Source organism: Anomaloglossus baeobatrachus, chromosome 11 (assembly GCF_048569485.1).
Source record: "Anomaloglossus baeobatrachus isolate aAnoBae1 chromosome 11, aAnoBae1.hap1, whole genome shotgun sequence".
Lineage (NCBI taxonomy): Eukaryota > Metazoa > Chordata > Amphibia > Anura > Aromobatidae > Anomaloglossus > Anomaloglossus baeobatrachus.
This window is the reverse complement of record NC_134363.1, coordinates 176,648,238-176,671,525: the sequence shown is the minus strand read 5'-3', so window position 1 is coordinate 176,671,525 and position 23,288 is coordinate 176,648,238. Positions and strand designations below refer to the sequence as shown.

The window sequence follows — 23,288 nt, the reverse complement described above, 5'->3', positions numbered from 1 at the left end:
TGGAGAATACTGATGATCAGCAGCTGGGTGGAAGGCGAGCTCCTGTGGGTCCAAAAAGGAAAGAGATGAAAATCCAGCAGGAAAGCTGCCTATACCAATGAATACTAACAGCAATAGAAAATCAGGGAGCTGTGACCTTCTATTGCCAGAAACCACATGACTGTCTGTCACGCGTGATACACCCATGACAGTAACGCAAGTGTACTAAAAGGCAGATCGGGGGTCTCTCAGAGGCCTGAGACTGCCTTTCTATTTCAGCTTTCTGGGGTACAGTAAATGGGCCATGCACCTGTGTGAAGCCTCACCTACCTTTTCAAAAAAATACCATCGTTGGAGAATAACAGCAACAGGCTGCAAGATATTACACAGGTTGCAAATGCAACAAATTTAGCAATTTGTCGACCGCATAAGCTGGTGTAAAGGGAAAGACCTCCTCTAGTTTTTGCTGTTCTTGGCTGGTGCTGGCCCCCGTCGTTCTTACCTTGTAGCATCCAGGAAGGGCTTGTAAGCTATAACCGTCCATTCCTCCTTCGCGGAGTACCGTGGCTCCCGTGCCGTCTTAGTGGCCGTATCTAAATCAACCAAATAGTGACATTTGGAAATGTCCACCTACAAGAAAACAAAGGGTGGCATACATTATCCCGCAGGATTCTCTTCAGTAACAGCATTACGATTCTCATAGGAAAGGAACATATTCTCCCAATGTGCGATTTGCTAAGCGGCTCTTTAGTCTATGGCATGTTACTTATTTTAATTCCTTATGGTCTGAGCCTTAGCTTTTCATTTATTGCAGCTCCTTAAAAGAGGAAAACTGATTTATCGATGGCCTATCCTTCTGCTGGTCGTACACAGATTTGGAACGGGGCCGATACACTTCCGAATCTCTCCTGTGGCATATATTGGGGGCGAAATAGAAATTAGCAAGCTGAAATTCAAGTGCTGGACCCTTTTTGCTTGCAGGGAGAACAGTGGATATGCACGCTCAACTCAGATGAGCATGCACGTGCTGTGTAGTGGAGGGTTACAAGAGATGACAATTGGCCGATCGCGCTGGACAGCTTCAGCGAGTGCAGCAGACTGTTGTATGGGGTGTGCACTCGCAGAACAGCCCCTCTCCTGGAGACCGTCTACTGCCTGTTCTGCGCATGCGCCGGCACTCAAGCAAATGGAGAAAGTCAAACAAATATGAAGGATGGGAACAGCCTGAAACCATGAGAAGGCTCACCGAACCGCACAGCCACGTCCGTGGTGCTCCACGTATCTAATTAGTATATTGGGGAAACGTCAGTATTATTGAAGAGGACCTAATGGAGTTTAGCAGGGCAGAGTCACCTGCAGGGAGCTGCGCTGGGGCTAAACGTCCATTGTGAGCTGCAGAAACACGTTGTGAGAGGAGTGCCTGTGCTGCACCTTTCCAAAATCACAGCAAAACCACCGCAGCAAAGAAAAAACCATAAGCAGAAAACAAAAGAAAGCAAAAACAAAAAAAAAAAAACAAAAAAAAGGGTAACACATCAGCAATGTGTGAACCCAGCCGCCATTCACGCGAGCCAAGCAACCGTCCTCCGTCCGCCCCAAGCAGCCGCCCTCCGTCCGCCCTCAGCAGCAGCCGCCGTCCGTCCCGCCCTCAGCAGCAGCCGCCGTCCGTCCCGCCCTCAGCAGCAGCCGCCGTCCGTCCCGCCCTCAGCAGCAGCCGCCGTCCGTCCCGCCCTCAGCAGCAGCCGCCGTCCGTCCCGCCCTCAGCAGCAGCCGCAGTCCGTCCCGCCCTCAGCAGCAGCCGCAGTCCGTCCCGCCCTCAGCAGCAGAAGCCGTCCGTCAGGCCCCTCTGCAGCAGCCGCCGTCCCGCCCCTCTGCAGCAGCCGCCGTCCCGCCCCTCTGCAGCAGCCGCCTGCCCTTAGCGGTAGCCGCCTGCCCTTAGCGGTAGCCGCCTGCCCTTAGCGGTAGCCGCCTGCCCTTAGCGGTAGCCGCCTGCCCTTAGCGGTAGCCGCCTGCCCTTAGCGGTAGCCGCCTGCCCTTAGCGGTAGCCGCCTGCCCTTAGCGGTAGCCGCCTGCCCTTAGCGGTAGCCGCCTTCAGCCCAGAGCAACCGTTGTCCATCAGCTCCGAGCAGCCGCCGTCCGTCCCGCCCTCAGCAGCAGCCGCCGTCCGTCCCGCCCTCAGCAGCAGCCGCCGTCCGTCCCGCCCTCAGCAGCAGCCGCCGTCCGTCCCGCCCTCAGCAGCAGCCGCCGTCCGTCCCGCCCTCAGCAGCAGCCGCCGTCCGTCCCGCCCTCAGCAGCAGCCGCCGTCCGTCCCGCCCTCAGCAGCAGCCGCCGTCCGTCCCGCCCTCAGCAGCAGCCGCCGTCCGTCCCGCCCTCAGCAGCAGCCGCCGTCCGTCCCGCCCTCAGCAGCAGCCGCCGTCCGTCCCGCCCTCAGCAGCAGCCGCCGTCCGTCCCGCCCTCAGCAGCAGCCGTCGTCCGTCCCGCCCTCAGCAGCAGCCGTCGTCCGTCCCGCCCACAGCAGCAGCCGTCCGTCCCGCCCTCAGCAGCAGCCGCCATCCGTCAGGCCCCTCTGCTGCAGCCGCCATCCGTCAGGCCCCTCTGCAGCAGCCGCCGTCCCGCCCCTCTGCAGCAGCCTCCTGCCCTTAGCGGTAGCCGCCTGCCCTCAGCGGTAGCCGACTGCCCTCAGCGGTAGCCGCCTTCAGCCCAGAGCAGCCGTTGTCCATCAGCTTCGAGCAGCCGCCGACCGCCCCGAGCAGCCGCCGACCGCCCCGAGCAGCCGCCGACCGCCCCGAGCAGCCGCCGACCGCCCCGAGCAGCCGCCGACCGCCCCGAGCAGCCGCCGACCGCCCCGAGCAGCCGCCGACCGCCCCGAGCAGCCGCCGACCGCCCCGAGCAGCCGCCAGCCGCCAACCGCCCCGAGCAGCCGCCATCTGCTCTCCTGAAACATTTACTTCTCAAGTTACGCTTCAGTTTTTCATGACTTTGTGGGTGAACGCCGTTGATATTTCTCCTTTCAACGGCAATTTATATTACAGTAATAAGTAATATCAATTTAAACAGGGATGTTGTTCCAGCGTCGTCGTAAATTCTTGGCAGCGGAGTGATCGGGTCTCTGGGGAACACAACAAACCATCACCAGTCCCTGGGATTAATCAGACCATCTCCTATAAACGACGACTATGATGTCTATAAACCTGAAGACGAAGCAACAAATTATCCTCTAAATGAAGCGTGACGGATGTGAAGGCTTCTCTCTGTGTCTGTCTTCAGATAGGAGTAAAAAAAATACTCAAAGCTCAAACGTCGGCTCTTCCCCGATAACAGATCATTTGTTGATTTAGCCGCCAGTATAAAGATTCCCTGATAAAGACAAGTGTGTCCTCTGCGAGACGTACGAGCGCCGACTGCCAGGACTTGAGAGCACCAAGTACATCGGGTGCCACGGGGCAACTCCTCTGAGGTGAGGGTGTGATGCACCCGATTATGTGTTTTAGATACTTGTTGCGTCTCAGTAGTTCTGAAAAGTGTCAACAGAAGAGGACACAGTCTGCTATAAATATATATTCTTTTTTTACCTGGTATAAACGCCCCTATTCTCCCGAATCCGGCGTGGTTTTTCTTTTCTTCCTGCGTCTCTCCGTTCCAGAGATATGGCCGCTTCTTCCCAGCATATAAATCTAGTCTTTTTATCCAACTGGGTGTGGTTCTCAAGGAGACGCCCACAAAAGGCGCTAAAGACCACACCCACTTGGCAAGAAATACTAGATTTCTATAGAGGGAAGAGGAGGTCATATCTCAGGATTGGAGAGGCGCAGGAACAAGGGAAAAGCAACGCCGGATTCAGGAGAACAAGGACATTTACATCAGGTAGAAAGGAAAATATTTTTAGTAGGTGACCTCTTGCTCCTTGAAAAGGAGCCAAACGACAACACTGTTTTGGCCAACAAATCTTGATTAACAAACTGATTAACAAATATATCACACAACGTGCGCCAGGATGATCAATTTGTCGTCAGGCAGTGCTTGTGCCAATTCATTTACTATGGGGCTGCCATAAAACCCCAGCAGGGGATGAATAGAGAGATGGGCAGTCGAGTAGGTGTACTGCCACTCCACTAGGCGCACTGCCACTCCACTAGGCGCCCTGCTACCCCTATAGGCGTCCTGCCACCCCTACAGGCGCCCTGCCACCCCTACAGGCGCACTGCCACCCCTACAGGCGCACTGCCACTCCACTAGGCGGACTGCCACTCCTACAGGCGCACTGCCACTCCAACAGGCGCACTGCCACCCCTATAGGCGCACTGCCACCCCTACAGGCGCACTGCCACCCCTACAGGCGCACTGCCACCCCTACAGGCGCACTGCCACCCCTACAGGCGCACTGCCACCCCTACAGGCGCACTGCCACCCCTACAGGCGCACTGCCACTCCTACAGGCGCACTGCCACTCCTACAGGCGCACTGCCACTCCAATAGGTGGACTGAAACTCCAATAGGCGGACTGAAACTCCAATAGGCGGACTGCCACTCTATTCTTATGGGGATAAAGGTTTCCCATTCTCCCAATGAGTGTGCATCCCAAGGGTCGGATCCACACCAGTCTATAAATTGTTACTAATCGTTAGGCTAAGGGTTGATGCCATTTAAATGGTTAACAATGCTATATACTTGTGTAATGTGTGAGACCACTCAGCCGCTATCCCTTTACATCAGCTCATTATGTTCCTTGCCGCTCTACAAAAAAAAAAAAATCTGCAGCCGCATTTCGGGCATGGTCGCCGGCAAGAGGCCACATACCACTCAATAACCTCCCGATGGAAAGCGCCGACCGGCTAGTACTATAGACACTCGGCAACTACAAGGAACGCGAGCGGCAACGAAACAGTTAAGTCTTAACCTACAAGGACGCTTCTGGGGAAAGATACGGCGCCAGCTATAACGGGCACAAAATAACAAAATAATTGGCTTTGCTGGTGGATGGAAGACAAAGAAGAACTCGCGGGAAGTAAAGAGCCGCTGAGATGGAAAGCATCATCCTCCTTCCAGAAGCCGAGAGGGTCTGGAGTAAAGAGTTCCGCTTGAAACAATAAAATCCCGGTTATCTGCAGACGACCTTCTCGGGTGAACCCCGGCACGATCTGCCGGGAAGCGACTGTGTATCTAATATGAAACAAATGGGTAAGTATCGTGCCCCCCCCCCCCCCCCCAAACCAGCGGCTGAGGGATTACGATTAGTAACTGGAGCTCGTAGAGGTGGTGAAATCCCACCAATAAGGGACTTTATCAAGACTGGGGGTCCGTACACCGGTCTAGAGCCTATCGTGCCGCTGGAGTAAGGTGTGCCGAATTTATTAAAAGATGCACACCTCTGTAATTTTGACTTTGATTTTCTAAAAGTGGGAGCGTCACCTATAGGGCAAAAATTAGAAGTTACAGAATGTGGTGGGGTCACGCAGGGACTAGTGGGGTTCTGGCAGGTATAAGGGAACTCCCGGGGAGCGCCGCAACACACAAGGTACACCGGGAACTCCCGGGGAGCGCCGCAACACACAGGGTACACCATGAACTCCCGGGGAGCGCCGCAACACACAGGGTACACCAGAAACTACCAATGAGCGCCGCAACACACAGATTACACTAGATACTCCCGGGGAGCGCCGCAAGACACAGGGTACACCAGGAAGTCCCAGGGAGCGCCGCAACACACAGGGTACACCGGGAACTCCCGGGGGGAGCCGCAAAACACAGGGTACACCGGGAACTTCCGGGGAGCGCCGCAACACACAGGGTACACCGGGAATTCCCAGAGAGCGCCACAACACACGGGTACACCGTGAACTCCCAGAGAGCGCCGCAACACACAGGGTACACCGGGAACTCCCAGGGAGCACAGCAACACACAGGGTACACCGGATACTCCCGGGGAGCGCCGCAACACACAGGGTACACCGGGAACTCCCAGGGAGCGCCGCAACACACAGGGTACACCGGGAACTCCCAGGGAGCGCCGCAAGACACAGGGTACACCGGGAACTCCCGGGGGGAGCCGCAACACACAGGGTACACCGGGAACTTCCGGGGAGCGCCGCAACACACAGGGTACACCGGGAACTCCCAGAGAGCGCCACAACACACGGGTACACCGGGAACTCCCAGAGAGCGCCGCAACACACAGGGTACACCGGGAACTCCCAGGGAGCACAGCAACACACAGGGTACACCGGGAACTCCCAGGGGGCGCCGCAACACAGGGTACACAAGGAACTCCCGGGAAGCGCCGCAACACACAGGGTACACCGGGAACTCCCGGGGAGCACCACAACACCCAGGGTACACCGGGAACTCCCAGGGAGCGCCGCAACACACAGGGTACACCGGGAACTCCCAGGGAGCACCGCAAGACACAGGGTACACCAGGAACTCCCGGGGGGAGCCGCAACACACAGGGTACACCGGTAACTTACGGGGAGCGCCGCAACACATGGGTACACCGGGAACACCCAGAGAGCGCCGCAAGACACAGGGTACACCGGGAACTCCCAGGGAGCACAGCAACACACAGGGTACACCGGGAACTCCCAGGGGGTGCCGCAACACACGGGGTACACCGGGAACTGCCAGGCAGCACTGCAACACACGGGGTACACTGGGAACTCCCGGGGAGCACTGCAACACACGGGGTACACTGGGAACTCCCGGGGAGCACTGTAACACACAGGGTACACCGGGAACTCCCGGAGGGAGCCACAACACACAGGGTACACCGGGAACTCCCGGGGGAACTGCAACACACAGGGTACACCGGGAACTCCCAGAGAGCGCCACAACACACGGGTACACCGGGAACTCCCAGGGAGCGCCGCAACACACAGGGTACACCGGGAACTCCCAGGGAGCACAGCAACACACAGGGTACACCGGGAACTCCCAGGGAGCACCACAACACACAGGGTACACCGGGAACTCCCGGGGAGCGCCGCAACACACAGGGTACACCGGGAACTCCCGGGGAGCACCACAACACACAGGGTACACCGGGAACTCCCGGGGGGAGCCACAACACACAGGGTACACCGGGAACTCCCGGGGAGCACCACAACACACAGGGTACACCGGGAACTCCCGGGGAACACCGCAACACACAGGGTACACCGGGAACTCCCAGAGAGCACCGCAACACACAGGGTACACTGGGAACTCCCAGAGAGCGCCGCAACACACAGGGTACACCGGGAACTCCCAGCGAGCGCCGCAACACACAGGGTACACAAGGAGCTCCCGGTGAGTGCCACAACACACAGGGTACACCGGGAACTCCCAGAGAGCGCCGCAACACACAGGGTACACAAGGAGCTCCCGGTGAGTGCCACAACACACAGGGTAAACCGGGAACTCCCGGCAAACGCTATAACACACAGGGTACACCTTAAATACAATATAATGGTGGGACCTCCTAACACTCATCTGAGGCTGATCCCTGCATTTCCTAATGTTCTTATATGGGTTCTTTCCCCCATTGCCAATCACATGCATAGTCCCTCGCTTGCGCTAAACTCACCCTGAGTAGTGAGGACCAGTGAGAACTACCACTACAATAAGAAGAAGGAAAGACAAACAGGAAAAAAAGACAACAAATAAAACTCCGGTAGGAACTTCTCAGCTGCAGCTGAAGAGACACCTCAGCTTCGCCAGAGGTTGCTTCTGTCAAGCTCCACTAGGTGGCGCAGGGACTTTGTGGAGATTTTACTCCAAAGTGCAGTAATACAGAAGTCCACCAGAGGTTGCTAGCACAAGAGTAGAGTAGTCAGACATGTCAAAGCCAAACCGGGATGTCATGTCAATCCAGGGGAGTGAGCAAGCCATAGTCAAATGGAAGCAAAGGGTTTAGAAGCCTGAAAGTCACGTAAAGAGCCGAAGAGGAGCAGAACCATAAGGTCAGAGGCCAGGAGAGCACGTAAGTAAAAAGGTGGGGGTGGAAGCAGCAACATGGGACGGGACTAAGGTCAGGGGTCAGGTAGACAGGGTGGACAGTGCGGGGAGGAATGGAGGTCAGAAAAAGGGAAGCTGGGTGGAGGGACACATCAGAGCAAACTTACAGGGACTAGTGCGCATGCTACAGAGCAGGAACTATTACTGGCGTCATCCTGGAGGAGACCACACCTTAATAAAGTGGAGAGTCCCATAAAGAGGCATGACCGAACAGACCCCTCCCACCTGACTTAACCCCATCAGTGCCAAGAAATAGTCACGACAGCTTCCTGCCAAGTGGAAAGCATAGGCCTGGGCTATAGCCAACATGGAATGGATTGAGGAGCGGACATTTATAGCAGAAGGGAGTGGCTGCAGCTGAGGTTACAACTACCTAATAGACCACTGCAGGAAAGAAATGAACCTTAACCCCTTCAGCAGCGGATGGAATTAAATAAGCTCCAAATCTGGGTAAATGAGGAGCGGGCACTAAAGCGGATCTGTGATCCCCAATGTGCTGTGACCATCTGGTTCCAGATCTCCTCGAGAGGTCATATTCGTGACAGGTGGATGTTGAGATTGGGCCAATATCTATCAGGGCCCCTGTGTTGGGACTATGGAACAATTTAACCAGTGACTAGAAGAAATCTGGTGCTTAAGAGTTTATTTTGCCATACCTGCTCTTGCAAATCCTTGGAGTGGACTAGGGGCAATGCACGCCAGATTTTTGCACCCATTTGCTGGGTAAGGGCCCGGCACTAAGCCCAAGCGTCCAGTGCATTAGTTGAAGGAAGGACAATGCCACCTTTGTACATTTTGGCAGCCGATGCAATAATATTTTCCAGGCAGAACATGTTTTGCCCGGATCACCATTTTTCAGTTTTGCTGGCGGTCTGATTCTTTCGGCTTTGCCGTGTCACTGACTGTTCCACCTCCCCACGTCCGTGCCTAGAACAGCATCTACATGGCGGCTGGATAGACACAAAGCGAGGCAGTGTGTGCAAGCGGGACGCTTCTCCAAGGGACAACAAACCGAGGATTGACGTCACGCAGGCCACTTCCAGCCGGGGATATTATCTTCCCTATAAATATGTCTCACGCAGAGCTCAGAAGAAATAAATCACATGCCTGAATTACTCGGCTGTACCGAGCCGCCATCCGCACAAAAGGAGAAACCTGCATGATGCGAAGAAGCAATTACACTCAATTTGGAGACGGAGCCTTTATCCCATTCTGCGACTTCTCAAGCTTTCCGGCTTCTGGTGACTTCTGGTAATAGCGCTGGCAATTTTAAACAGTCGGATGCGAGATAAAAGCAAGAAATAATCCAACCGTGGGGCTCACAGAACATTGCTAACCGGACCCCGAAAGATTGCAAAATGTGCAGATGGTCCCGTCGTAATAGGAACGCGCAGGAGGGGCATGGCCGTTACCGGTTCTCGCGGATAGTTATGTCCCCCCCCCCCCATCATAAATGGCGCTCAGAGGAGCATATTTACCTATAATGGGCTGAAAGAGTGGGAATACGAGAAGGGAACTATGCGCTATATACAGTGGCATAACTAGAGGTCGAAGGGCCCCGATGCTAAATTTGGACCTGGTCCCCCCATTCTCGTATATTGGTTTATGTATATATCTAGCATTCTAAATCCTAGAAAGACATACGAATTGCCCTCCCCCCCATTATGTAGTAATGTCCCCATCCTGGGCTCCTTCCTGGTAAATAGGTCTCCAATCCTGGTATATATGTCCCCCATCCTGGTACATCCTCCATCCCGAGCTACTTCCTGGTATATATGTCCCCCATCCTGGTATATATGTCCCCCATCCTAAGCTACTTACAGGTAAATATGTCCCCATCTTGTTATATACGTCCCCCATCCTGGTATGTCCTCCATCCTGAGCTACGTCTTAGTAAATATGTCCCCAGCCTGGTATATATGTCCCCCATCCTAAGCTACTTACAGGTAAATATGTCCCCCAGCCTGGTATATATGTCCCCCATCCTAAGCTATTTACAGGTAAATATGTCCCCCATCCTGGTATATATGTCCCCCATCCTGAGCTACTTCCTGGTAAATATGTCCCCCATCTTTTTATATACGTCCCCCATCCTGGTATGTCCTCCATCCTGAGCTACGTCTTGGTAAATATGTCCCCCATCTTGGTATATATGTCCCCCATCCTGGTAAATATGTCCCCCATCCTGGTATATATGTCCCCCATCCTGGTATATATGTCCCCCATCCTGAGCTACTTCCTGGTAAATATGTCCCCCATCTTTTTATATACGTCCCCCATCCTGGTATGTCCTCCATCCTGAGCTACGTCTTGGTAAATATGTCCCCCATCTTGGTATATATGTCCCCCATCCTGGTAAATATGTCCCCTATCCTGGTATATAGGTCTCCCATCCTGGGCTCCTTCCTGGTAAATATGTCTCCCATCCTGATACATCCTCCATCCTGAGCTACTTCCTGGTAAATATGTCCCCATCTTGTTATATACGTCCTCCATCCTGGTATGTCCTCCATCCTGAGCTACGTCTTAGTAAATATGTCCCCCAGCCTGGTATATATATTCCCCATCCTGGTATATCCTTCATCCTGAGCTACTTCCAGGTAAATGTGTCCCCCATCCTGGTATATATGTCCCCCATCCTGAGCTACTGCCTGGTAAATATGTCCCCCATCTTGTTATATACATCCCCCATCCTGGTATGTCCTCCATCCTGAGCTACGTCTTGGTAAATATGTCCCCCATCCTGGTACATCCTCCATCCCAAGCTACTTCCAGGTAAATGTGTCCCCCATCCTGGTATATATGTCCCCCATCCTGAGCTACTGCCTGGTAAATATGTCCCCCATGCTGGTTAATATGTCGCCCATCCTGGGCGCCTTCCTGCTAAATATGTCCCCCATCCTGGTATATATGTACCCCATCCTTGTATGTCCTCTATCTTGAGCAACTTCCTGGTAAATATGTCACCCATTCTTGTATATATGTTCCCCATCCTGGTATTTATATGACCCCCATCCTGAGCAACTTCGTTGTAAATATGTCACCCATCCTGGTAAATGTCCTGTATCCTGGTATATCCTGTCCACCTCTTGGTATATACTGTCCCCATCCTGGTATATATGTTCCTCTCCTGGGCCCCTCCTGGTATATACTGTCTTCCTCCTGATATATACACTGTACTCATCCGCCCAGTGTCCCACATCGCACAGCGTCCTCCTCTATAGCTGGCCCACAGTGGTGGGCAGCTTTCATCGGCGACCGTGCTATGTCAATGCATGATATTGTCACAGTGTCGGCTTCTGTGTGCCGGCACTGTGTATCGCAGTGCAGAGACCCGATGGGTCTTTGCACCACAATGCATTTCAGCTGGATGTCCGCCCTTGGAGACACATCCAGCTGAAGCAGGTGCTTGGGCCCACAGGCCCCCTGCCCAATTGCGATCCCTGCGACCGTTCCGTCCCTGGTTATATATCGGCAATATCCTCTTGTCAGGATCCATACACTTCAGCAAAAGTTGTCTTCTCCCTCTGATCAAAAAATGGTGGCATATCCTACAAATTACTGACTACATTCAACATCCCGCTCAGATTCACAGATATAAAAGACGATGAGATCTATGCACTCCCGTCTCTAATAAGCCGCCTACAGGTGGAGTGCCTCCATTATAATGGACGTTAGCCCCCCCCCCCCCTTTGAATTACCACCCATCTGAATAGTTGCTAGATTTCCCCTAGAGTCCATCTTCTATGTCTCGGCCATGTCCTCTCCTCCTCACTGCCCTGTGTATGGCTGTAAGACAACTGGCTGCAGCAGAAGCCTCCCCCCTCTACTGTCTGCAGACAAGAGAAAGCCATGACCCTTGGCTAAGTGGGTTCCCATACACAGACTAATGTCGGCTGCTACCGCAGATAACGAAGAGTTCGGGCTGACACTTTAATGTGCAAGGGGGGCGCCGGACAACTGGTTGTCAGGAAAGACGCAGATCGGGCATGTCTGATGTTAGGCATGTCCAATTTCATGGAAGAAAAAGCGAGGAAGATCCAGCAACCGCAGACAGATATTCAGTCCATATTAAAACATCACATTTATTGCAAAAAACATTAAAAAAGGGGGTACAAAAACTACATCAAGATGCTATCCAGGTCTACGCGTTTCGAGTAAAGACAATATTAGTCCGGACCAATATATTCCTCCTCCATCTTCATGTCTGATTTCAGACTGCCGACCACTTTCTTCTCCTGGGGATATTGTCAGCAGAGAAGTCAGTTGGCTGCTAACAGAGAACAACAGAGTGCTTGGCCAAATGAGCGCCCCAGTGAATGGGAGAGAAGGCTGTTGGGCGAATGATTGGCCGAAACATCATTTGGCCGACTGCTGTCTAATATGTATGGGTGTCTTAAAATCGAGAACAATTATATTTCCGGATTAATTTCTAGGGTTTTTTTCCCGCTCCTCCTCCTCAACGTTCTGTGTGTGACTGAAAGAAAGCTAGCTTCAGCAGGAGCCTCTCCCCCTCTACAGAATGAACAGGTCAGGCGAAGCATCAATCGGCCAGAGGCCATCTAACACGTATAGGTGTCTTAAAATCAAGGGCAATTATATTTGAGGATTAATTTCTAGGGTTTTTTTTCCACCCATCTCCTTACCGGCCTGTGTGTGACTGAAAGACAGTTGGCTGCAGCAGGAGCCTCCCCCCTCTACAGAATGAATGGGTGGGACATCATTTGACCACCAGCTAAGAATAGAACGGTTGAGCAAAAGATTAAGCTTTGTGATGATTTCTACATTACTGACTGTTTGTAAAGCAATGTGAACAATATTTTTGGGTTTATTTTTATTGGCTATTTCTAGGCTTTTCCTCTCTCCTCCTCTACCTAATACTGAGTGTGGCTGCAAAACATCTGGCTGCAGCAGAAGCCTCTCCCCTCTGCTCAGTCTAAAAACAGAAGATAGGCAGACCAAACCATTTTGGCTTTATATAATCACCAGCTAAGGATGGAAATGATCAGCAGGAGATTTACCCCCCCCCCCCCCCCGACTCAGCAGGATTTCCACATCAATGGCTGCAGCAGAAGCCTCTCCCCTCTGCTCAGGTGGATTTCCATATCACAGGCTGCATCAGATGCCTCTCCCCTCTGCTCAGGTGGATTTCCATATCACAGGCTGCAGCAGAAGTCTCTCCCCTCTGCTCAGCAGGGTTTCCATATCAATGTCTGCAGCAGAAGCCTCTCCCCTCTGCTTAGGTGAATTTCCATATCACAGGCTGCAGCAGAAGCCTCTCCCCTCTGCTCAGCAGGGTTTCCATATCACAGGCTGCAGCAAAAGCCTCTCCCCTCTGCTCAGGTGGATTTCCATATCACAGGCTGCAGCAGAAGCCTCTCCCCTCTGCTCAGGTGGATTTCCATATCAATGGCTGCAGCAGAAGCCTCTCCCCTCTGCTCAGGTGGATTTCCATATCAATGGCTGCAGCAGATGCCTCTCCCCTCTGCTCAGGTGGATTTCCTTATCACAGGCTGCAGCAGAAGCCTCTCCCCTCTGCTCAGGTGGATTTCCATATCACAGGCTGCAGCAGAAGCCTCTCCCCTCTGCTCAGGTGGATTTCCATATCACAGGCTGCAGCAGAAGCCTCTCCCCTCTGCTCAGGTGGATTTCCATATCACAGGCTGCAGCAGATGCCTCTCCCCTCTGCTCAGGTGGATTTCCATATCACAGGCTTCAGCAGAAGCCTCTCCCCTCTGCTCAGCAGGGTTTCCACATCAATGGCTGCAGCAGAAGCCTCTCCCCTCTGCTCAGGTGGATTTCCTTATCACAGGCTGCATCAGAAGCCTCTCCCCTCTGCTCAGGTGGATTTCCATATCACAGGCTGCAGCAGAAGCCTCTCCCCTCTGCTCAGGTGGATTTCCTTATCACAGGCTGCAGCAGAAGCCTCTCCCCTCTGCTCAGCAGGGTTTCCACATCAATGGCTGCAGCAGAAGCCTCTCCCCTCTGCTCAGCAGGGTTTCCACATCAATGGCTGCAGCAGAAGCCTCTCCCCTCTGCTCAGGTTGATTTCCATATCACAGGCTGCAGCAGAAGCCTCTCCCCTCTGCTCAGGTTGATTTCCATATCACAGGCTGCAGCAGAAGCCTCTCCCCTCTGCTCAGGTGGATTTCCATATCACAGGCTGCAGCAGAAGCCTCTCCCCTCTGCTCAGGTGGATTTCCATATCACAGGCTGCAGCAGAAGCCTCTCCCCTCTGCTCAGGTTGATTTCCATATCACAGGCTGCAGCAGAAGCCTCTCCCCTCTGCTCACCAAATACTAAAAAGCACATTGCCCTGCGCCGTGAGGACGCGCCCCAGATTAACCCAAGCAATCACTGCAAACGGTTAAAAGTGTTCCGGAATTTTCCGACCTGCTGGAAATGTTTCTTGTGCAGGGTTCCCGCCCCAGACTTCAAGCCAAAAAAAAAGCGCAGGTTGTTATTACTCCCCGCGCTCTCCTTCCCCGTCGCTCCAATCTGCGCTATTCCTCTAATAGCCGCTGACAATAGAGCTGACGAGCTTTTCACAGTCGCAGCCCGCGCTGATTTCGCCTGAATGTGCTGCTGATGGCAACGTGCGGCGCTCCGCACTAAACCCGCGAGACTGGCCCTGAATAGCATGGTAACAAGCTCGGCTTCTCCCCGCACTCAGCCCACCCCGCGCTCAGCCCACCCTTTGGAAAAACGGGGTTGTTGGAAGATAGGACAAGAGCCGCGTTATTACCCATCACAATGGAAGAGCGGGTGGAAGAAAGACAAAGCCCCCGATTAGGAGCGGGGACCGCCGGCCAAAAAAGAATTACGCTGGTACTTTTTGGCTTCTTTTGTCCCCTCCGAAGCTGATTAAAGACTCATTAGCCGCACTTCTTGCTACAACATGCCACAATTAACCGAGTGGCTGGCAAAGAAAGTCCTAAGGATACGGTCTATATATATCACCTCCACATTAACTGGTTAGCTGCCAGGACAGTTTCCTTGTGACTATATTACTACAAATCAGGAAAGAAAATATCACCATTTTCATTCCATTTTAATTTTTCAAAATCTTGCAGTTGCCAAAATTAGTTTTTTTTTCATGAAGAATCAGTTCAACAGAAAAACGAGCAATGGAAAGAACCAGAGCAAGACTGGAAAGACGGGGTTCACGGGCAATCACCAAAACAGCAGGCTGTTCCGTGTATATGGCGGGTCTTGTGGGGTGCTCCCGGTATACGGCGGGTCTTGTGGGGTGCTCCCGGTATACGGCGGATCTTGTGGGGTGCTCCCGGTATACGGCGGGTCTTGTGGGGTGCTCCCGGTATACGGCGGGTCTTGTGGGGTGCTCCCGGTATATGGCGGGTCTTGTGGGGTGCTCCCGGTATACGGCGGGTCTTGTGGGGTGCTCCCGGTATACGGCGGGTCTTGTGGGGTGCTCCCGGTATACGGCGGGTCTTGTGGGGTGCTCCCGGTATACGGCGGGTCTTGTGGGGTGCTCCCGGTATACGGCGAGTCTTGTGGGGTGCTCCCGGTATACGGCGGGTCTTGTGGGGTGCTCCCGGTATACGGCGGGTCTTGTGGGGTGCTCCCGGTATACGGCGGGTCTTGTGGGGTTCTCCCGGTATACGGCGGGTCTTGTGGGGTGCTCCCGGTATACGGCGGGTCTTGTGGGGTGCTCCCGGTATACGGCGGGTCTTGTGGGGTGCTCCCGGTATACGGCGGGTCTTGTGGGGTGCTCCCGGTATATGGAGGGTCTTGTGGGGTGCTCCCGGTATACGGCGGGTCTTGTGGGGTGCTCCCGGTATACGGCGGGTCTTGTGGGGTGCTCCCGGTATAATGCTTTTCAGGTCTGGTGGGGCCTTAAACATACATGCCAAGTACTAAAGTATGTTCTCGCCATTGGTAACTAATCAACAGATATTGATGGCTGCCCAAGACCTATCTACATGGGTAATAAAGGCTAGTCCATCTTGCCTGAACCCATAGAAACTACTATGAAAAAAGTAAAACTGCGACACTTTCCGGAGTCTTGTACATTCCATACCTCAACAAGACAGAGCGAATAAGTAAGGGAGAATAAACTTGCACCCCACCCCCCGGCTACTATGTGGAGGAGGGCAGGTCCAGCCCGGAATTGAAAATAACTTCTGTTATTTCTGTATGCAGTTGACAGACAGGAGAGCAGGAGCAGAGAAACAAACACCCGCCCCCACTTCCTGTAGAGACAAAGACTCGCCCCCACTTCCTGTAGCGAGACAAAGACTCGCCCCCACTTCCTGTAGAGACAAAGACTCGCCCCCACTTCCTGTAGAGACAAAGACTCGCCCCCACTTCCTGTAGAGACAAAGACCTGCCCCACTTCCTGTAGAGAGACAAAGACTCGCCCCCACTTCCTGTAGAGACAAAGACTCGCCCCCACTTCCTGTAGAGACAAAGACCTGCCCCACTTCCTGTAGAGAGACAAAGACTCGCCCCCACTTCCTGTAGCGAGACAAAGACTCGCCCCCACTTCCTGTAGAGACAAAGACTCGCCCCCACTTCCTGTAGCGAGACAAAGACTCGCCCCCACTTCCTGTAGAGACAAAGACTCGCCCCCACTTCCTGTAGAGACAAAGACTCGCCCCCACTTCCTGTAGAGACAAAGACCTGCCCCACTTCCTGTAGAGAGACAAAGACTCGCCCCCACTTCCTGTAGAGAGACAAAGACCCGCCCCCACTTCCTGTAGCGACAAAGACCTGCCCCCACTTCCTGTAGAGACAAAGACCTGCCCCCACTTCACATAGATAGAACACGGGAAGTGGGGGCGGGGCTTTGACCATCTCTGCTGCTAGGTGTAGATTATACTTTACAACAGACATCTGACAACAAGTTAGATGGAATTTTGCAGTGATTTTTGGGGAACAATTTATAAATAAATTGATTTTCAGATTGTCTGTATAATCACATTATCTTTCAGCTACTCCTGATGGTCCTTTAATCTTTACATAAATCCCTACTTTCCTGCTGGTAGAAGTAAGCGGTGACGACTACAGGCGCCTGGCGGTGCAATGACATCAGGCGGTGTAATCAGAAATAGAAATGTCTTCTGAGTCAGTGCAGAAGGGGCCGATGCTGATTGATTACCAAGAAATCGTGCCCAGAGCGCGAATCACAGCAACACTTCATCTAAGAAAAAAAAGTTCCTGACGTCATCGCAAATTACCCTCCACGATTGTGAACGTGACCAGAACCGCAGGTCTGAATATATGAAGAAAGCACGAACCTCAACATGACCTCTCTAAAAATGGCTCTGAGCTGCTAAAGAAGGAAAAAAGTCATAAAGATCCTAAAAATATAGACGGAATCCGGACGAACAATCACTACAACTCAGCCATGCGTAATCCGGAACGCAGACACGGTCAGGATCATTCCATTATACCAGGTACATATCCAAAAATAAGCTGTGACCTTGGCTCTCACAGACCAGGGGGGACATCAGAGCTGCAGAACATGTCAGCATTAGGACATTAAAGCAGATCCGTCGGTTTAGTAAATAAGTGAACACCCAAGAAATGTTAACTTTTCTGTGCCGCTACTCAGGGGCGAGTTCATACACACGTTGACATTGTCCAATCTGATGGACTGAACTGCTCCGGGCTATGGAGGCAGTAGTGTGCATGTGTGACCTCCGCTCTATTCCCTTCTATGGGGGCAGTAGTGTGCATGTGTGACCTCCGCTCTATTCCCTTCTATGGGGGCAGTAGTGTGCATGTGTGACCTCCGCTCTATTCCCTTCTATGGGGGCAGTAGTGTGCATGTGTGACCTCCGCTCTATTCCCTTCTATGGAGGCAGTAGTGTGCATGTGTGACCTCCCCTCTATTCCCTTCTATGGGGGCAGTAGTGTGCATGTGTGACCTCCGCTCTATTCCCTTCTATGGGGGCAGTAGTGTGCATGTGTGACCTCCGCTCTATTCCCTTCTATGGGGGCAGTAGTGTGCATGTGTGACCTCCGCTCCATTCCCTTCTATGGGGGCAGTAGTGTGCATGTGTGACCTCCGCTCTATTCCCTTCTATGGGGGCAGTAGTGTGCATGTGTGACCTCCGCTCTATTCCCTTCTATGGGGGCAGTAGTGTGCATGTGTGACCTCCGCTCTATTCCCTTCTATGGGGGCAGTAGTGTGCATGTGTGACCTCCGCTCTATTCCCTTCTATGGGGGCAGTAGTGTGCATGTGTGACCTCCGCTCTATTCCCTTCTATGGGGGCAGTAGTGTGCATGTGTGACCTCCGCTCTATTCCCTTCTATGGGGGCAGTAGTGTGCATGTGTGTCCTCCGCTCTATTCCCTTCTATGGGGGCAGTAGTGTGCATGTGTGACCTCCGCTCTATTCCCTTCTATGGGGGCTGTAGTGTGCATGTGTGACCTCCGCTCTATTCCCTTCTATGGGGGCAGTAGTGTGCATGTGTGACCTCCCCTCTATTCCCTTCTATGGGGGCAGTAGTGTGCATGTGTGACCTCCCCTCTATTCCCTTCTATGGGGGCAGTAGTGTGCATGTGTGACCTCCGCTCTATTCCCTTCTATGGGGGCAGTAGTGTGCATGTGTGACCTCCGCTCTATTCCCTTCTATGGGGGCAGTAGTGTGCATGTGTGACCTCCGCTCTATTTCCTTCTATGGGGGCAGTAGTGTGCATGTGTGACCTCCGCTCTATTCCCTTCTATGGGGGCAGTAGTGTGCATGTGTGATCTCCGCTCTATTTCCTTCTATGGGGCAGTAGTGTGCATGTGTGACCTCCGCTCTATTCCCTTCTATGGGGGCAGTAGTGTGCATGTGTGACCTCCGCTCTATTCCCTTCTAGCACATTGGCTTGGCACACGGGCTCTGCCGTACAGCACTCACATATCTGGAGGTCTCTTCCAGATTCTGGTCATTCATGTTCTTGGGGACCGCCCTCGTAGCTTGCAGCCCCCTGCCGTACGGTTTCGGGAGTTGTCCTCTGAACTCCGATTCAATGAACTGAAGTTGCCAACTAAAGATAAAAAAGCAAAATGAGAAATGTCAGCGAGCTCGCCGGTCCCCACAGGACAGACTGCAGCCCAAACGCATCCATCATGTACTATTAGTAGGACCCCCCTAGCAGTCGGACCCCTATGTTAGGAACACCCCTTTAACCACCAGTCCCCCAAGGGTGACGCAACGATCCAACTCACTTTTCGGGAAGCAGAAAATTGCTTGGGAAGCGGTACCACTCCTTCCCCACACACACGTTCACAGTCTTGCTCTCCGGGACGGTGTGAATCGCTGGGTCCTTAGCAATTCTGTAAAACTCGGGGTACAAATCTAGCGGGGCATGATACCCTGAAAAACAAAAAACGTTGTCAAAAAAAGGGGGGAGCAGAATTGGAAAATTGCATTTTAAATCAGGAATTTATAATGACATTTTCATTTTTCACTAATAGGCTTTTTTACAGTTTGGCTTTGCTGTATAGACTGGGACAGAATGAGCAGTCATCTCACAATTATTACAGTCTGGTCAAAAATAGATCATTATATGACCGATTGAGCCCCTGTTTACACCATAAATGTCTGCCCGCACTTAATTAGGACACCCTAATCTGCATATGAAGATTGGTTTAAAGGGATTGTCCTTTAATATTCTGTTAGGCCAGAATGCACTGCAAGGCTGCAGCCCATCAGAGGCCAACAGGCTGCAGCACACGTGACATAATTTATGCCACGTGACCACCACGTAAAGCGGCGTGGAGCTGGGCACGAGGGAACAGGTAAATATACTGTATCCCTATTTTTTGCTGCGGTGCTGAGCTGTTTAGAAGGGGTTTCCACTGCGGAGCAACTTCATTAAATGGGCAACCTCTAATGTCAGCACAGATGTCACAGCCGATCCTAGAAAGAACCTGGGAGTGTGCACTCACCTCTAAACAAGGCTATGGAGCGGGAAAAGGACAGGAGGCCGAACAGCAGCACCGTGCCGATGGCGAGCCAGTTGGAAGAAACGGTGTAATGCTCTAGTCGGTACCGTTGGAATAAAAAATGGTAACATTTCTAAAAGAAAAGAAAAAAAAAATGCACATTTTAAATCAACATAGAGCTGTAAAATAAAAAAAAAAAAAAAACACCTCTAAGCCATGAGGGGGCGTACTGTACGTCTGGAGGAAAGAAGGTTTAATCATCACAAATGGTGATTCTTCACTGTCCGAGCAGCGATATCATGGGATTCTTTACTGTTCGAGTAGCAAGGTTATGGCTTGTTCACTGTCCGAGCAGTGAGTCTATCGATTATTTACTGTCCGAGCAGTGAGTCTATGGATTATTTACTGTCTGAGCAGTGAGTCTATGGATTATTTACTGTCTGAGCAGTGAGTCTATGGATTATTTACTGTCTGAGCAGTGAGTCTATGGATTATTTACTGTCTGAGCAGTGAGTCTATGGATTATTTACTGTCTGAGCAGTGAGTCTATGGATTATTTACTGTCTGAGCAGTGAGTCTATGGATTATTTACTGTCTGAGCAGTGAGTCTATGGATTATTTACTGTCTGAGCAGTGAGTCTATGGATTATTTACTGTCTGAGCAGTGAGTCTATGGATTATTTACTGTCTGAGCAGTGAGTCTATGGATTATTTACTGTCTGAGCAGTGAGTCTATGGATTATTTACTGTCTGAGCAGTGAGTCTATGGATTATTTACTGTTCGAGCAGTGAGTCTATGGATTATTTACTGTTCGAGCAGTGAGTCTATGGATTATTTCCTGTTCGAGCAGTGAGTCTATGGATTATTTCCTGTTCGAGCAGTGAGTCTATGGATTATTTCCTGTTCGAGCAGTGAGTCTATGGATTATTTCCTGTTCGAGCAGTGAGTCTATGGATTTACTGTTCGAGCAGTGAGTCTATGGATTATTTACTGTTTGCGCAGTGAGTCTATGGATTATTTCCTGTTCAAGTAGTGAGTCTATGGATTATTTCCTGTTTGAGCAGCAAGACTATGGATTATTTACTGTCTGAGCAGCGAGACTATGGATTATTTACTGTCTGAGCAGCGAGACTATGGATTATTTACTATAAAGCAATGGTAATTTCAGGCTTAACCACTTAGTTTAGGTGCTTAAGGGGAAAAAAAGCCATAAATAGTATGTGACCCCAGCACTCAAATGAAAGCAAGAGAATTTTTTGTGATGCAAGTGGATTTATTGACACACTGCAAAAGTGAACCTAAACCAGAGCAACACCGACGTTTCGGCGTAGAGCCTTTCTCAAGGTAGTTGCCTGAAAAGGTGTGAAAAATGACAAAATGAGTGCATATATGTACAAGCGGAACATAAAATATGTACAGGATAAATACAAAAATATACAAAAATGTACATGTAGAGAAAGAACGTACATCAATGGTTACAGCTGGATGGCGCGGGTCACATAGGACAACCGAAATGCATAAAGGGAGGCAAGGTTCTTTCACAATTGCAGAGTGTGCTCTAATAACATGAGAGAGATAATAGTTGATGTAGGCATAATTCAGACAAAAAAATCTCGGGTCTCGTTTCTATTACTATCATACTCTCCTTTTGCTACGCTTTTCTGCCTTCTACATCCTAGGATACTGACTTTGGCTTGAACTTTTGCCTGACAATCCATTTGTCCATTTTCCCCATGGTACTTTTTTGTCTGAATCATGCCTACATTAACTGCAATTGTGAAAGAACCTTGCCTCCCTTTATGCATTTCGGTTGTCCTATGTGACCCGCGCCATCCAGCTGTAACCATTGATGTACGTTCTTTCTCTACATGTACATTTTTGTATATTTTTGTATTTATCCTGTACATATTTTATGTTCCACTTGTACATATATGCACTCATTTTGTCATTTTTCACACCTTTTCAGGCAACTACCTTGAGAAAGGCTCTACGCCGAAACGTCGGTGTTGCTCTGGTTTAGGTTCACTTTTGCAGTGTGTCAATAAATCCACTTGCATCATAAAAAATTCTCTTGCTTTCATTTGAGTGCTGGGGTCACATACTATTTATGGATTATTTACTGTCTGAGCAGTGAGTTTATGGATTATTTCCTGTTCAAGCAGTGAGTCTATGGATTATTTCCTGTTTGAGCAGCCAGACTATGGATTATTTACTGTCTGAGCAGTGAGTTTATGGATTATTTCCTGTTCCAGCAGTGAGTCTATGGAATATTTCCTGTTCGAGCAGTGAGTCTATGGATTATTTCCTGTTTGAGCAGTGAGTCTATGGATTATTTCCTGTTTGCGCAGTGAGTCTATGGATTATTTCCTGTTCGAGCAGTGAGTCTATGGATTATTTACTGTTCGAGCAGTGAGTCTATGGATTATTTCCTGTTTGCGCAGTGAGTCTATGGATTATTTCCTGTTCGAGCAGTGAGTCTATGGATTATTTCCTGTTTGCGCAGTGAGTCTATGGATTATTTCCTGTTTGCGCAGTGAGTCTATGGATTATTTCCTGATCGAGCAGTGAGTCTATGGATTATTTACTGTTCGAGCAGTAAGTCTATGGATTATTTCCTGTTTGCGCAGTGAGTCTATGGATTATTTCCTGTTTGCGCAGTGAGTCTATGGATTATTTCCTGTTCGAGCAGTGAGTCTATGGATTATTTCCTGTTCGAGTAGTGAGTCTATGGATTATTTCCTGTTCCAGCAGTGAGTCTATGGATTATTTACTGTTCCAGCAGTGAGTCTATGGATTATTTCCTGTTCGAGCAGCGAGACTATGGATTATTTACTGTCTGAGCAGTGAGTCAATGGATTATTTACTGTTTGAGCAGCAAGACTATGGATTATTTACTGTCTGAGCAGCGAGACTATGGATTATTTACTGTCTGAGCAGGGGGTCTATGGATTATTTCCTGTTCGAGCAGTGAGTCTATGGATTATTTACTGTTCGAGCAGTGAGTCTATGGATTATTTACTGTTTGAGCAGTGAGTCTATGGATTATTTACTGTCTGTCGGCTTATGGATCGGTGATCGGAAACGACCAATACACAAAGAACTGATGTACCAAACATTGGTGCAAACTCAAAATGCCATATTACCTGCAGAGCAGAGAGGGCTACGGCCCCACACAGGCAGATGAGCGGGTAGATCGGGAACAGAAACCTCTCCTCTTTATGTGGCCGCGTGAAGAAAATCAATATCCAGATGTACATTGGCGCCAGCGTCAGCCAGTACGGTCTGCCGAGGTTCTGGACTGCTGGAGCAAAGGGAATGATGGGGTTAGCAGGAGACAGCGGAGGGAGGTATGTGTTCTGAAGGTCTGGCAGTGAGAGTAGAGACTGAGGGTCTTATATCCCCAGTGTGACCACC

General features: G+C 51.2%; 1 protein-coding gene across 2 annotated transcripts in view; it reads right to left on the bottom strand.

Moving 5' to 3' along the window:
- The window catches only part of ALG9 (ALG9 alpha-1,2-mannosyltransferase), a 121,988-nt gene that overhangs the window by 26,391 nt on the left and 72,309 nt on the right, over positions 1–23,288 (bottom strand). The window contains exons 10-14 of one of the 2 annotated variants that reach the window (XM_075329179.1): positions 23,018–23,175; positions 19,877–20,006; positions 19,154–19,301; positions 18,843–18,972; positions 482–609 (exon numbers count right to left, since the gene is read on the bottom strand). In XM_075329179.1, coding sequence (XP_075185294.1) covers positions 482–609; positions 18,843–18,972; positions 19,154–19,301; positions 19,877–20,006; positions 23,018–23,175 — 694 coding nt within the window. The remainder of the gene's footprint in view (positions 1–481; positions 610–18,842; positions 18,973–19,153; positions 19,302–19,876; positions 20,007–23,017; positions 23,176–23,288) is intronic. The other variant, XM_075329180.1, reaches the window with a different exon arrangement.